Raw genomic sequence first — 16056 nt, 5'->3', positions numbered from 1 at the left:
CCCTGTGTTCTTCACAGATGAAAGCAGGTTCACACTGAGCACGTGACAGACGTGACAGAGTCTGGAGACGCCGTGGAGAATGTTCTGCTGCCTGCAACATCCTCCAGCATGACCGGTTTGGCAGTGGGTCAGTCATGGTGTGGGGTGGCATTTCTTTGGGGGGCCGCACAGCCCTCCATGTGCTCGCCAGAGGTAGCCTGACTGCCATTAGGTACCGAGATGAGATCCTCAGACCCCTTATGAGACCATATGCTGGTGCGGTTGGCCCTGGGTTCCTCCTAATGCAAGACAATGCTAGACCTCATGTGGCTGGAGTGTGTCAGCAGTTCCTGCAAGAGGAAGGCATTGGTGCTATGGACTTGCCCGCCCGTTCCCCAGACCTGAATCCAATTGAGCACATCTGGGACATCATGTCTCGCTCCATCCACCAACGCCACGTTGCACCACAGACTGTCCAGGAGTTGGCGGATACTTTAGTCCAGGTCTGGGAGGAGATCCCTCAGGAGACCATCCGCCACCTCATCAGGAGCATGCCCAGGCGTTGTAGGGAGGTCATACAGGCACGTGGAGGCCACACACAATACTGAGCCTCATTTTGACTTGTTTTAAGGACATTACATCAAAGTTGGATCAGCCTGTAGTGTGGTTTTCCACTTTAATTTTGAGTGTGACTCCAAATCCAGACCTCCATGGGTTGATCAATTGGATTTCCATTGATTATTTTTGTGTGATTTTGTTGTCAGCACATTCAACTATGTAAAGAAAAAAGTATTTTATAAGATTATTTATTTCATTCAGATCTAGGATGTGTTGTTTAAGTGTTCCCTTTATTTTTTTGAGCAGTATATTTCTTAGGATCTTCAAAAATGAAATACGTTTGTATTCAACGTGTGCCTTGCGCAAGCGTGTGTGTTTGTATTCAGTGTGTGACTGTCAAACTAAAGATGGAGGTGATTTCACACCCACGCTCACTGCCTACAGAGACACTTTTTTTTGCCAATTTTGACTGTGGTAACTAGTGACAACTTCCCTTTCCTGTGAACTCAACTTTTCATAGACAACATGATAGGCAAATGTGTTTACAAAAAGCAGTTAAAAAAAGTTTAGTCGCCCTCTAAAACTATCTAGAATGACCCAGTCTGTAGATAACAAAACTACTAACGTTATCTTTAGTAGCCTACATGACGCCTGATCAGACAACCTTTGAATTAGTAAAGATTGGTCGACAGCGTCGAACGCTTTAGATAAGTGAATGAATAGAGGAGCAGTGTTTCTTCCTATCCAAACCAGTGTCATATTGGCACTCTTTTCTTTTTTTATGTACAGTAGTCTTAGTCATTTTGACAAAAATATCATGAAGTCCCATTTTTGTAATTTGAATAATGATTTTGTATAGTCATTGTCAAAATGATAATTAACCTATAGTAAACATTAATCACGGACTTCCATGTGCACAAACATACATAGCCTTCTGCGTAACTATTCTCTTCCCAACATCGGAAATATGACAAACAAATATAAGAATATACACTGACTGTGCAAGACATTAAGAACGGCTTCGTAATACTGAGTTTCTGGTAATGTTACCAGGGCCACATTAAGTTACAAAACGTTCTCGAATGTTGCAGATAGAAGTCCCATGAATAGAGCAGACTTTATTCCTTATTCAACATGTCAGAGGCTTGATCTCTTCCCCCCCAAAAATACACCAAAACCCGGACAATGGCTTATGATGAAATGAGTGTCTTACCTGAAACATGACACCAAAGCAACGGCCATTCCACCTTAATACTTTTCATCATATTTCGTTTTCAAGTTATCTTTATAATGTAGGCTACATTCCTTCTTGTTGAGTCTTTAAGAATTCGTCATTCGGCCAGCATTGGAAAATGAAGTAACGCCTCGATCACACCAACAGGCTCATTGCACTTTGGTATGCCAGAAGTAGGGTACTATGGGGTAACTAGCCGCATCCCTAAGAACAATGCCTAACTGCTGACACAAAAAAAAAGCAAAGTTCGGAGAAAAAAAAATGGTATGTGAATTGATATGTGGATGAAGGTCATGCTTAGACGAATGAACTACAAAGGGAAATAAATGGCAACAGTTTACACTTTTTGGTATTTCATGAAATGTTGTTTTTTAGAAAAGGGGCCTTTTTTTGAAGTCCTGGGATAATTGCCCCATCAGTTTTATTTAGAAATGATTAAGTAAGTAATCCTTAAAAGCTAAGTCTTGTCTTATTTTTATTATTTACACTATGAGGAGATTTGATGTAAAATTGCTCTTTTTAACTCACCTGCACATACATTTTCTTTGTTCTTTGTTGTTCCTTTTCCGTACAATCCATTATGTACAATTGAACTAAATATTATTTGAATAATGCAAGACTTTAAATCACAGCAGTCTTTAACATGACAATCCTATTACTTCAATTTCTTCAATCTGCTTTCGTTGTAAAGCCTTTTTGAAATCGGACAGTGTGGATAGATTAACGAGAGTCTTGTCTTTAAATAGCTGTAAAATAGTCATATGTTTGAGAAATTGAAGTAATAGGATTTTTAACCTCTTACATCTAGGCGTTCCGCTAGCGGAACACCTGCTCCAATATCCAATGATAGGCGTGGCGCGAATTACAAATTCCTCAAAAATACAAAAACTTCCATTTTTCAAACATATGACTATTTCACAGCATTTTAAAGACAAGACTCTCCTTTATCTAACCACACTGTCCGATTTCAAAAAGGCTTTACAGCGAAAGCAAAACATTAGATTATGTCAGCAGAGTACCAAGCCAGAAATAATCAGACACCCATTTTTCAAGCTAGCATATAATGTCACAAAAACCCAGAAGACAGCTAAATGCAGCACTAACCTTTGATGATCTTCATCAGATGACACACCTAGGACATTATGTTATACAATACATGCATGTTTTGTTCAATCAAGTTCATATTTATATCAAAAAACAGCTTTTTACATTAGCATGTGACGTTCAGAACTAGCATACCCCCCCGCAAACATCCGGAGGAATTTGCTAACAATTTACTAAATTACTCACGATAAACGTTCACAAAAAGCATAAATTATTTTAAGAATTATAGATACAGAAATCCTCTATACACTCGATATGTCCGATTTTAAAATAGCTTTTTGGTGAAAGCATATTTTGCAATATTCTAAGTACATAGCCCAGCCATCACGGGCTAGCTATTTAGACACCCGGCAAGTTTAGCACTCACCAATATCAGATTTACTATTATAAAAGTTTGATTACCTTTTGTTGTCTTCGTCAGAATGCACTCCCAGGACTGCTACTTCAATAACAAATGTTGGTTTGGTCCAAAATAATCCATCGTTATATCCAAATTGCGGCGTTTTGTTCGTGCGTTCCAGACACTATCTGAAAGGGTAAATAAGGGTCGTGCGCATGGCGCAATTCGTGACAAAAAAAATCAAAATATTCCATTACCGTACTTCGAAGCATGTCAACCGCTGTTTAAAATCCATTTTTATGCCATTTTTCTCGTAAAAAAGCGATAATATTCCGACCGGGAATGTCCATTTAGCTAAACAGAGGAAAGTAAACAAAGCTTTCGGTCGACGCGGGCACGAGCCTGAGTCTCACAGTACTGTAACCAGCCACTACCCAAACGCGCTACTTTTTTTTCAGCCAGAGCCTGCAAAGCCACGATTCAGCTTTTTACCGCCTTCTGAGACCCTATGGCAGCTGTAGGAAGTGTCACGGGACAGCTAAGATCCTCACTCTTCAATAAACAGAGACAAGAAGAACGACACCTTGTCAGACAGGCCACTTCCTGCATGAAACCTTCTCAGTTTTTTGACTGCCAAATGAGTTCTGTTATACTCACAGACACCATTCAAACAGTTTTAGAAACTTTAGGGTGTTTTCTATCCATATGTAATAAGTATATGCATATTCTAGTTACTGGGTAGGAGTGGTAACCAGATTAAATCGGGTACGTTTTTTATCCAGCCGTGAAAATACTGCCCCCTAGCCATAACAGGTTAAGGTATTTGAAAATCGCGCCACTGGATTACACTGGCTGTTACGTAGGTGGGACGAATTCGTCCTGCCTAGCCCAGAGAGGTTAGCAAATTAATTGAGTGTAACATTGATGTGGCAATTCCCTTATGCTCTGCTATTGCACAATTCAAATGTGTATATACGTCACAAATAAAATTATCCCCAGTAAAATTGGAGCACAACTCATGAGCCCACCTCCTGCACCGCTCACACCTAATCCAGTCCCCACCTGTGACTGAAAACGGGGGAGAGATGCCAATTGAAAAAGCTCTCTCTCAAAAAATGTGCTAGCCTTTTAGCTATATGATGTAAAATATCTAAAAAGCCATAAAGTAACATTAACTGTAAAGCTATCTGTCACTAGTGGAAACATTTACAACTGAAATTAAGTTACGTTATCTTTTTATTTTATATTACCTCAGACGATTTGGTAGTAAGGTTGCTAGCTAGCCCTCCTAGCAGCTTATGTTAACTAGCTAGCTGGCTAGCATTTACTGCTAGTGAAGTTACTAGCTATCAAGTTAGCATAAACTCTCTCTAACTGGGGCCAGTTACCCCCTAATACATGGAACCACAACACACTCATCCAACATATTTAGTATACAAGCTACTTGTATATTAAAACAAATATATACATCTAACTTCATTGGAATATATCTAAAACTTTTTCAAAATGTATAAAAATTTGATACATTTAACCACAAAATCGTTTTGTTGAAATATCTCCGAAAGTTATGATGATTCAGAGGACATGTTTTGTTCTGCAAGAACAGTGGCAGCCAGGTAAAGTGTTGGGGAAATAATTTGGTGACATCTTGTGGTCTTTATGTGAATTACAGGGGGGGACCAGTTACCTCAGGGGGCTAGTTACCCCCTAATACCCTACATTCATTTTCAATGGCATGGGCTGTTTGCCTTGCAGCAATGCTTTGCAGAGCAGTTGCAGTGTGTTCTGTGTGGTCCATACATTGGATTTATCGAATGTATGCATCAAACAGTATGCGTAGACGGCTTGACAGAAATGGTAACAGAAGTTGAATGTTGAACTTTTGTTGCACACATACATCCAGATGATGCTGCCTATCATTTTGCGCAATGACACTTGGTATGATCGAGGCATTGCACATACATGTTATTCAATAATTTCATCCAAACTGCTTGCGTGCGTCAATGAGCATCTGCATAGTCAGGTGCTAAAATAGAACTTGGTTCTATTCTTTACGCATGATGCGCTGCAAGTCCCACTTCTCCCATCTCATTGTTTTTTTAGGAAAATACCCACTTGGGTGATTGAATGCTGAGCTCAACACTACAGTCCAGTTGGTGGTGGTCATGCACCTTAGAGTTGGTTGCCAACCTCAATATAAAGTCCACGGAAGAAGAAGACTGAAGGAGGAGAGATTACTAGAAACTAACTGTGTTTCCCCCTTCATCTGTGGATTAATTTTCAGAGAAGAAATGATTTTGTGTGACTCAAAATGGGTTACAATTATACAAAGATCCAGGAAAAAAAGGATCTTGTGCATTTCAGGTAAAATAACATGGATTTAGGACCACACAGACACCACAGAGTGTGCGGACAGGATGTGTGAAGTCAAAGCTTCTGAAAAACTGGTGTATAGGACCAGCACTGGAGAGATGATCAGAGGCACCGGCTGTCTGTGTTGCCAGCAGAAACTGGCTACTCGTTGGCTGATTTAGCTGGCAAGGTACAGTGGGGGAAAAAAGTATTTGATCCCCTGCTGATTTTGTACGTTTGCCCACTGATAAAGAAAGGAACAGTCTATAATTTTAATGGTAGGTTTATTTGAACAGTGAGAGACAGAATAACAACAAAAATCCAGAAAAACACATGTCAAAAATGTTATAAATTGATTTGCATTTTAATGAGGGAAATAAGTATTTGACCCCCTCTCAATCAGAAAGATTTCTGGCTCCCAGGTGTCTTTTATACAGGTAACGAGCTGAGATTAGGAGCACACTCTTGAAGGGAGTGCTCCTAACCACAGCTTGTTACCTGTAAAAAAGACACCTGTCCACAGAAGCAATCAATCAATCAGATTCCAAACTCTCCACCATGGCCAAGACCAAAGAGCTCTCCAAGGATGTCAGGGACAAGATTGTAGACCTACACAAGGCTGGAATGGGCTACAAGACCATTGCCAAGCAGCTTGGTGAGAAGGTGACAACATTTGGTGCGATTATTCGCAAATGGAAGAAACACAAAAGAACTGTCAATATCCCTCGGCCTGGGGCTCCATGCAAGATCTCACCTCGTGGGGTTGCAAAGATCATGAGAACGGTGAGGAATCAGCCCAGAACTACACGAGAGGATCTTGTCAATGATCTCAAGGCAGCTGGGACCATAGTCACCAAGAAAACAATTGGTAACACACTACGCCGCAAAGGACTGAAATCCTGCAGTGCCCGCCAGGTCCCCCTGCTCAAGAATACATATACATGCCCGTCTGAAGTTTGCCAATGAACATCTGAATGATTCAGAGGACAACTGGTGAAAGTGTTGTGGTCAGATGAGACCAAAATGGAGCTCTTTGGCATCAACTCAACTCGCCGTGTTTGGAGGAGGAGGAATGCTGCCTATGACCCCAAGAACACCATATCCACCGTCAAACATGGAGGTGGAAACATTATGCTTTGGGGGTGTTTTTCTGCTAAGGGGACAGGACAACTTCACCGCATCAAAGGGACGATGGATGGGGCCATGTACCGTCAAATCTTGGGTGAGAACATCCTTCCCTCAGCCAGGGCATTGAAAATGGGTCGTGGATGGGTATTCCAGCATGACAATGACCCAAAACACACGGCCAAGGCAACAAAGGAGTGGCTCAAGAAGAAGCACATTAAGGTCCTGGAGTGGCCTAGCCAGTCTCCAGACCTTAATCCCAGTCTCCAGACCACAGCTCTGTGGAGGGAGCTGAAGGTTCGAGTTGCCAAACGTCAGCCTCGAAACCTTAATGACTTGGAGAAGATCTGCAAAGAGGAGTGGGACAAAATCCCTCCTGAGATGTGTGCAAACCTGGTGGCCAACTACAAAAGAAACGTCTGACCTCTGTGATTGCCAACAAGGGTTTTGCCACCAAGTACTAAGTCATGTTTTGCAGAGGGGTCAAATACTTATTTCCCTCATCAAAATGCAAATCATTTTATAACATTTTTTACATGCATTTTTCAGGATTTTTTTGTTGTTATTCTGTCTCTCACTGTTCAAATAAACCTACCATTATAATTATAGACTGATCATTTCTTTGTAAGTGGGCAAACGTACAAAATCAGCAGGGGATCAAATACTTTCCCCCCCCACTGTAACTGCTGTTAGGGCTACTTAATGTTAGATCCCTCACTTCCAAGGCAGTTATAGTCAATGAACTAATCACTGTTCATAATCTTGATGTGATTAGCCTGACTGAAACATGGCTTAAGCCTGATGAATTTACTGTGTTAAATAAGGTCTCTCATCCTGGTTACACTAGTGACCATATCCCCCGCGAATCCCGCAAAGGCGGAGGTGTTGCTAACATTTGCGATAGCAAATTTCAATTTATAAAAAAAAACGACTGCGTTTTCATCTTTTGAGATTCTAGTCATGCAATCTATGCAGTCTACTCAATCACTTTTTATAGCTATTGTTTACAGGCCTCCTGGGCCATATACGGCATTCCTCACTGAATTCCCTGAGTTCCTATCGGATCTTGTAGTCATGGCAGATAATATTCACATTTTTGGTGACTTTAATATTCACATGGAAAAGTCCACAGACCCACTCCAAAAGGCTTTCAGAGCCATCATCGACTCAGTGGGTTTTGTCCAACATGTCTCCGGACCTACTCACTGCCACAATCATACTCTGGACCTAGTTTTGTCCCGTGGAATAAATGTTGTGGATCTTAATGTTTTTCCTCACAATCCTGGTATTTCAGACCACCGTTTATTACGTTTGCAATCGCAACAAATAATCTGCTCAGACCCCAACCAAGGATCATCAGAAGCCATGCTATAAATTCTCGGACAACCCAAAGATTCCTAGATGCCCTTCCAGACTCCCTCCACCTACCCAAGGACGTCAAGAGTACAAAAATCAGTTAACCACCTAACTGAGGCACTCAATTTAACCTTGAGTAATACCCTAGATGCAGTCGGACCCCTAAAAACAAAAACATTTGTCAAAAGAAACTAGCTCCCTGGTATACAGAAAATACCCAAGCCCTGAAGCAAGCTTCCAGAAAATTGGAACGGAAATGGCGCTACACCAAACTGGAAGTCTTCTGACTAGCTTGGAAAGACAGTACAGTGCAGTATCGAAGAGCCCTCACTGCGGCTAGAACATCCTATTTTACCAACTTGAGGAAAATAAGAATAATCCCCCCCCAAAAAATGTATACTGTTGCAAAGCTAACTAAAAAGCAGCATTCCCCAAGAGAGGATGGCTTTCACTTCAGTAGTGATAAATTCATGAACTTCTATGACGAAAAGACCATGATCATTAGAGAGCAAATTACGGACTCCTCTTTAAATCTGCGTATTTCTCCAAAGCTCAGTTGTCATGAGTCTGCACAACACTGCGAGGACCTAGTATCAATGGAGACGCTCAAGTGTTTTAATACTATATCTCTTGACACATTGATGAATATCATGGCCTCTAAACCTTCAAGCTGCATACTGGACCCTATTCCAACAAAACTACTGAAAGAGCTGCTTCAAGGTGCTTGGCCCTCCTATGTTGAACATAATAAACGGCTCCTTATCCACCGGACGTGTACCAAACTGACTAAAAGTGGCAGTAATAAAGCCTCTCTTGAAAAAGCCGAACCTTGAGCCAGAAAATATAAAAACTAACGGCCTATATCGAATCTCCCATTCCTCTAAAAAAATGTGAAAAGCAACTCACTAACTTCCTGAAGACAAACAATGTATACGAAACGCTTCAGTCTGGTTTTAGACCCCATCATAGCACTGAGACTGCACTTGTGAAGGTGGTAAATTACCTTTTAATGACGTCAGACCGAGGCTCTGCATCTGTCCTCGTGCTCCTAGACCTTAGTGCTGCTTTTGATACCATCGATCAAGGTTCTGTTTTAGGACCACTATTGTTTTCATGATATATTTTACCTCTTGGTGATGTCATTCGGAAACATAATGTTAACTTTCACTGCTATGCGGACGACACACAGCTGTACATTGCCCTCCCTGGAAGCCTGTGTTTCAGACATAAGGAAGTGGATGGCGGCAAATGTTCTACTTTTAAACTCGGACAAAATAGAGATGATAGTTCTAGGTCCCAAGAAACAAAGAGCTCTTCTGTTGAATCCGACAATTAATCTTGATGGTTGTACAGCCATCTCAAATAAAACTGTGAAGGACCTCGGAGTTACTCTGGACTCTGATCTCTCTTTTAACAAACATATCAAGACTGTTTCAAGGACCGCTTTTTTCCCCATCTACGTAACATTGCAAAAATCAGAACTTTCTGTCCAAAAACGATGCAGAAGAATTAATCCATGCTTTTGTCAATTCTAGATTAGACTACTGCAATGCTCTACTTTCCGGCTACCCGGATAAAGCAACACGGCTGCTAGAATCTTGACTAGAACCCCAAAAAATGATCAGATTACTCCAAAGCTAGCCTCTCTACACTGGCTTCCTGTTAAGGCTAGGGCTGATTTCAAGGTTTTACAGCTAACCTACAAAGCATTACATGGGCTTGCTCCTACCTATCGTTCCGATTTGGTCCTGCCGTACATAGCTACACGTACGCTACGGTCACAAGACGCAGGCCTCCTTACTGTCCCTACAATTTATAAGCAAACAGCTGGAGGCAGGGCTTTCTCCTATAGAGCTCCATTTTTATGGAATGGTCTGCCTATCCATGTGAGAGACACAGACTCGGTCTCAACCTTTAAGTCTTTATTGAAGACTCATCTCTTCAGTAGGTCCTATGATTGAGTGTAGTCTGGCCCAGGAGTGTGAAGGTGAACGGAAAGGCACTGGAGCAATGAACCACCCTTGCTGTCTCTGCCCGGCCGGTTCCCCTCTCTCCACTGGGATTCTCTGCCTCAAACCCTATTAAGGGGGCTGAGTCGCTGGCTTACTGGTGCTCTTCCATGCCGTCCCTAGGAGGAGTGCGTCACTTGAGTGGGTTGAGTTACTGATGTGATCTTCCTGTCCGGGTTGGCGCCCCCCCTCGGGTTCGTGACATGGGGAAGGTCTTCGTGGGCTATACTCGGCCTTATCTCAGGATAGTAAGTTGGTGGTTGAAATATCCCTCTGGGGGTGTGGGGACTGTACTTTGGCAAAGTGGGTGGGATTATATCCTGCCTGTTTAGCCCTGTCTGGGAGTATCAGTGTGTCCCGACCGCTCCTGTCTCAGCCTACAGTATTTATGCTGCAATAGTTTGTGTCGGGGATGGGGGGGGCTAGGGTCAGTCTGTTATATCTGGAGTATTTCTGCTCTCTTATCCGGTGTCCTGTGTGAATTTTAAGGATGCTCTCTCTCTGACCTTTCTTTCTTTCTCTCTGAGGACCTGAGCCCTAGGACCACGCCTCAGGACTACTTGGCCTGATGACTCCTTGCTGTCCCCAGTCCACCTGGTCGTTCTGCTTCTCCAGTTTCAACTGTTCTGCCTGCGGCTATGGAACCCTGACCTGTTCACCGGATGTGCTACCTTGTCACAGACCAGTTGTTTTAAAGTCTCTAGAGACAGCAGGTACGGTAGAGATACTCTGAATGATCGGCTATGAAAAGCCAACTGACATTTACTCCTGAGATGCTGACCTGTTGCACCCTACAACCACTGTGATAATTATTATCTGACCCTGCTGGTCATCTATGAACATTTGAACATCTTGGCCACTTTCAGGCCCACAAAGGGAACAAGAAAAATGTTACCCCATTAATTTCTGTTCAGGGATTTAAACTAACAAACCTTCCGTTGGGGATCAACCACCATAACCATTACTCCACAGGTCAGACAGAGTTAACAAAGAGCATTTGGATGTATTGAGACTCCTTCCCTTTTTTCACATGCTATATTACCTTACTGCCTTATTCTAAAATACATTACATTTTCATTTTCCCTCAATCTACACACAATACCCCATAATGACAAAGCAAAAAAAACACTGGGTGGGGGCAATGTTAATTGTCCGCGTTTCCATTTGATTAATTGTTCAGCAGTCTTATGGTTTGGCGGTAGAAGCTGTTAAGGAGCCTTTTGGTTCTAGACTTGGCACTCCCGTACCGCTTGCCGGGCGGTAGCAGAGAAAAGAGTCTTTGACTTGGGTGACTGGAGTCTTTGACCATTTTTAGGCCCTTTCTCTGACACCGCTTAGTATATAGGTCTTGGATGTCAGGAATTTTGCCCCAGTAATGTACTGGGCCGTACGCACTACCCACTGTAGCGCATTATGGTCAGATGCCGAGCAGTTGCCATACTAGGGAGTGACACAACCTCTCAGGATGCTCTCGATGGTGCAGCTGTAGAACGTTTTGAAGATCTGGGGACCCATGCTAAATATTTTCAGTCTCCTGAGGGGAAAAGGTTTTGTCGTGCCCTCTTCACAACTGCGTTGGTGTGTTTTGACCATGATAGTTCGTTGGTGATGTGGACACCAAGGAACTTGAAACTCTCGACCCACTCCACTACAGCCCCGTCGATGTTAATGGGGGCCTGTTCGGCCCTACTTTTCCTTTTGTCCACGATCAGCCCCTTTGTCTTGCTCACATTGAGGGAGAGGTTGTTGTCCTGGCACCACACCGCCAGTGCTCTGACCTCCTCCCTATATGCTGTCTCGGCATTGTTGGTGATCAGTTGTCATCGGCAAATGTAATCTTGGTGTTGTAGTCGTGCCTGGCCGTGCAGTCATGAGTGAACAGGGAGTACAGGAAGGGACTGAGCATGCACCCCTGAGGGGCCCCTGTGTTGAGGATCAGTGTGGCAGATGTGTTGTTACCTACCCTCACCACCTGGGGGCGGCCCGTCAGGAAGTCCAGGATCCAGTTGCAGAGGGAGGTGTTTAGTCCCAGGGTCCTTAGCATAATGATGAGCTTTGAGGGCACTATGGTGTTGAACGCTGAGCTGTAGTCAATGAATAGCATTCTCGCATAGGTGTTCCTTTTGTCCAGGTGTGAAAGGGCAGTGTGGAGTGCAAAATAGATTAAATAATCTATGGATCTGTCTGGGGGTATGCAAATGGGGTGTGTCTAGGGTTTCTGGGATAATGGTGTTGACGTGAGCCATGACCAGCCTTTCAAAGCACTTCATGGCTACAGACGTGAGTGCTACGTGTCGGTAGTCATTTAGGCAGGTTACCTTAGTGTTCTTGGGCACAGGGACTATGGTGGTCCATTTCGAACATGTTGGTATTATAGACTCAGACAGGGAGAGGTTGAAAATGTCAGTGAAGACACTTGCCAGTTGGTCAGCGCATGCTCGGAGTACACGTCCTGGTAATCTGTCTGTGAATGTTGACCTGTTTAAAGGTTTTACTCACATCGGCTGCGGAGAGCGGAACAGCCGATGCTCTCATGCATTTTTCAGTGCTACTTGCCTCGAAGCGAGCATAGAAGTAGTTTAGCTCGTCTGGTAGGCTCGTGTCACTTGGCACCTCTCGGCTGTACTTCCCTTTGTAGTCTGTAACATTTTACAATTCCTGCCACATCTGACGAGCATCGGAGCCGGTATAGTACGATTTCATCTTATTCCTGTATTGACGCTTTGCCTGTTTGATGGTTCGTCAGAGCGCATAGCGGGATTTCTTATAAGCTTCCGTGTTAGAGTCCCACTCCTTGAAAGCGACAGCTCTACCCTTTAGCTCAGTGCGGATGTTGCCTGTAATCCATGGCTTCTGGTTGCGGTATGTACGTACAGTCACTGTGGGGACGATGTCATCGATGCTCCTCAATTCCATCAGAAGAATCCCGGTTGAGTAATGCAAAATATCTAAACATTATTAAAGTGACTAGTGTTCCAATTATTAAAGTGGCCAGTGATTTCAAGTCTACATATAGAGTGCAGTAGCCTCAATTGTGCTAATGATGGCTATTTAACAGTCTGATGGCCTTGATATAGAAGTTGTTTTTCAGTCTCTTGGTCCCAGCTTTGATGCACCTGTACTGACCTCGCGTCCTGGATCATAGTGGGGTCAGCAGGCAATGGCTCGGGTGTTTGTTGTCCTTGATGATCTTTTTGGCCATCCTGTGACATCTGGTGCTGTAGGTGTCCTGGAGGGCAGGTAGTTTATCCTCTGTGATGAGTTGTGCAGACCGCACCACCCTCTTGAGAGCCCTGCTGTTATGGGCAGTGCAGTTGCCGTACCAGGCGGTGATACAGCCGACAAGATGCTCTCAATTGTGCATCTGTAAAAGTTTGTGGGTTTTAGGTGCCAAGACAAATTTCTTCAGGCCACTTTGGTGATCTACTAACCATGGGTTCTATAATCAACTCAATACTCCAAGATGTCAAACACATTCATCTTCTTTCATTTGCAAGAATACATATGTGTAAACTGTGTTACACAATTATTGAAGAACAATCAATGAAGTGGTGGAATCTAAGCTTACAGGGCATTCAGAAAGTATTCAGACCCCTTGACTTTTTCCACATTTTCTTACGTTAAAGCCTTATTCTAAACTGGATTAAATAAATACAAATCCTAATCAATCTATACACAATACCCCATAATAACAAAGCAAAAACAGGTTTTTAGAAATGTTTTCAAATGTATACAAAATGAAAAACAGAAGTATCTTATTTACATAAGTATTCAGACCCTTTGCTATGAGACTCAAAATTGAGCTCAGGTACAACTGGTTTCCATTGATCATCCTTGAGGTGTTTCTACAACTTCATTGGAGTCCACCTAGGGTAAATTAAATTGGCTCAGTTTTCTGTCACTCATGGGACAGTACGTCATCCCCAATTCTAAGGTTAGAGCTCGAAAATGTTAGCCCCTTTGGTTCTTCCATAGAGTTATATTAGAAGTGCCCATCCAAGAAGGCTCAAGGTCATTGGCCACAGATTGAATGACATCAAATCACGTTATATCTACAGTAGCTTTAATTGGACTGATCATGTCAACATCTTACTATCAAAGTGTTAGCTAGCAGTCATCGTCAGTTGTCATCAAGTCGACAATCTACTGGCAAATCCTTTTTAATCCTTTTCATATGAAGAGAAATATTGAAGAGAAATTATAGATAAAACGTATCGGTGCTCATCGGCCATTGGACATGAAGATTACACAACAAGTTGTAAATCGCAAATTCAACAATGAGTCGTTTGGAAAGAATCAGTGGCTATCTGCAAGCATTGCAAAGAAACCACTAATGTTAGCCTGCTATTCAATGGAGTGGCTGTGTTTTTCTTTTACGAGTTCCCACCATAAATCCAGAGAATGCCAGACTTTGATGACAAAATTTGCCAACATTGGACCGCTGCACCACCTTCACAAGGTGAGTCCAAAAATGTCTTGTATGCTGCTGCATAAATAATGTAATACGCTAGGGAGAAATTTATACTGTAGCTAAGAAAGTAATACTAAGTGTTGTGTAGTAAGCTGTTAGTAGCCCATGTGCCTCACCCTAATAATTTGGTCGATTTTCACCAATGCGGTATTGTAAACACATCGTTCCTGGTCCGGTGTGTGCTTGTTTGGCAAAAAAATTTTGTACAGCTTTGACAGTGCTACTTATAGTAATTGCGGTGCTTGGTTTGCATGTGCAAATTCAGCACACAAAACATTCTATAATATAATTGTGTTATTTGACGTGTTAAATTAAAAGCTTATTTAACGCGTCAAATAATGTTATATGACGTGTCTTTTTTTTTTGGACACGCAAAGACCCAAACGGCATTCAATGTGCCTCACCCTAATAATTTGGTCTATTTTCACCTCTTAATTTTGCTTACTGTTCTAACTTGGTGGTGCACAAATAGCCAATAACCTGTTTTAGAGAAATGTAATCGTTGAATATTGTAAGAGCTTTCATTGTTTGCTTATATGCCTCTGTTATTTATCCTACAGTTTTGACTTGGTGTACAGGGAGAACACTGTAAGGATGACCCATGTTCTGAATTTTGTCGATGTACATTTCAAAAGTGCTGAACAAATAGTTATATTGACTACGTCCGTCTTAGCTTGCTCATTAATGTCTTAATCGAAATTACGGATTGCCTCTTATCCACTCATCGTTCTCTTATGCCATAGTTTGTACATCTCAATTGTCAGTAGAAACCACATTTGTTTAAGCAATTCTGCCATATCAGCTATGTTTTTATGTGTAGTGGCTTTGCTGGTATGCATCCCACTTTTTTTCTTCTGCCCCACCAAGATTTACATGCTAAAATCTCCACTGGTGTAGACTGATGAACATTTCTTTTAATAAACTTTTTAATAAGGCTGCAACGTAACAAAATGTGGAAAAAGTCAAGGGGTCTGAATATTTTCCGAATGCACTGTATATCTTCCTCAATGAGGACTATACTGAAGCTGTGCACCAGAAGAGGAAAAAACTTATCACAGTCATGAAAGCTGCCAGAGCGGGTGGGGACATTGCTTACATCTGCTATGACAGGCTCATTGTCCACCCTCCCTCCCAAAAGCCTGGAAGGGATGAGAGAGCCTACCCAATGGGTTCATAGCTTCAACCCCGCAGCACACACACACTTACACACACCAGCTGATTAATGGACTGCTGAAAATATTTAAAAAATGATCTTGCTTTGTGTGCTCTTTTCCATATTATGTCTCTCTGATAAGCTCCACAGGAAAGGGTTGAAAATAGAACATATGAATATATTTAGCCTTAGAAATAAGGTTCATGAAATCAATAACTTGCTAACATCAGATAACAATCAAATATTAGCCATTTCTGAGACTCACTTAGATAATTCATTTGATGATAAAGTAGTAGCAATACAAGGACATAACATCTACAGAAGAGACAGGAATGCTTATGGGGGTGATTTTTTCAATTTCTTTAGAATAAGGCT

The 16056-nt window shown here is 42.3% G+C and overlaps 1 protein-coding gene across 7 annotated transcripts in view; it reads right to left on the bottom strand.

Moving 5' to 3' along the window:
• The window catches only part of LOC106598658 (T-cell surface antigen CD2), an 80808-nt gene that overhangs the window by 37077 nt on the left and 27675 nt on the right, over window positions 1-16056 (bottom strand). The window contains exon 1 of one of the 7 annotated variants that reach the window (XM_045716746.1): window positions 1751-1902. The exons of the other annotated variants lie outside the window; for them this stretch is intronic. Coding sequence (XP_045572702.1) covers window positions 1751-1802 — 52 coding nt within the window. The 5' untranslated portion in view covers window positions 1803-1902. Of the gene's footprint in view, window positions 1-1750; window positions 1903-16056 lie in introns of those variants that run through there. 7 annotated transcript variants of the gene reach the window in all.

This window comes from Salmo salar, chromosome ssa04, assembly GCF_905237065.1.
Source record: "Salmo salar chromosome ssa04, Ssal_v3.1, whole genome shotgun sequence".
Taxonomy (NCBI): Eukaryota; Metazoa; Chordata; class Actinopteri; order Salmoniformes; family Salmonidae; genus Salmo; species Salmo salar.
Note: the sequence above shows the minus strand (reverse complement) of the source record. Positions and strands in the feature narration are given on the sequence as shown.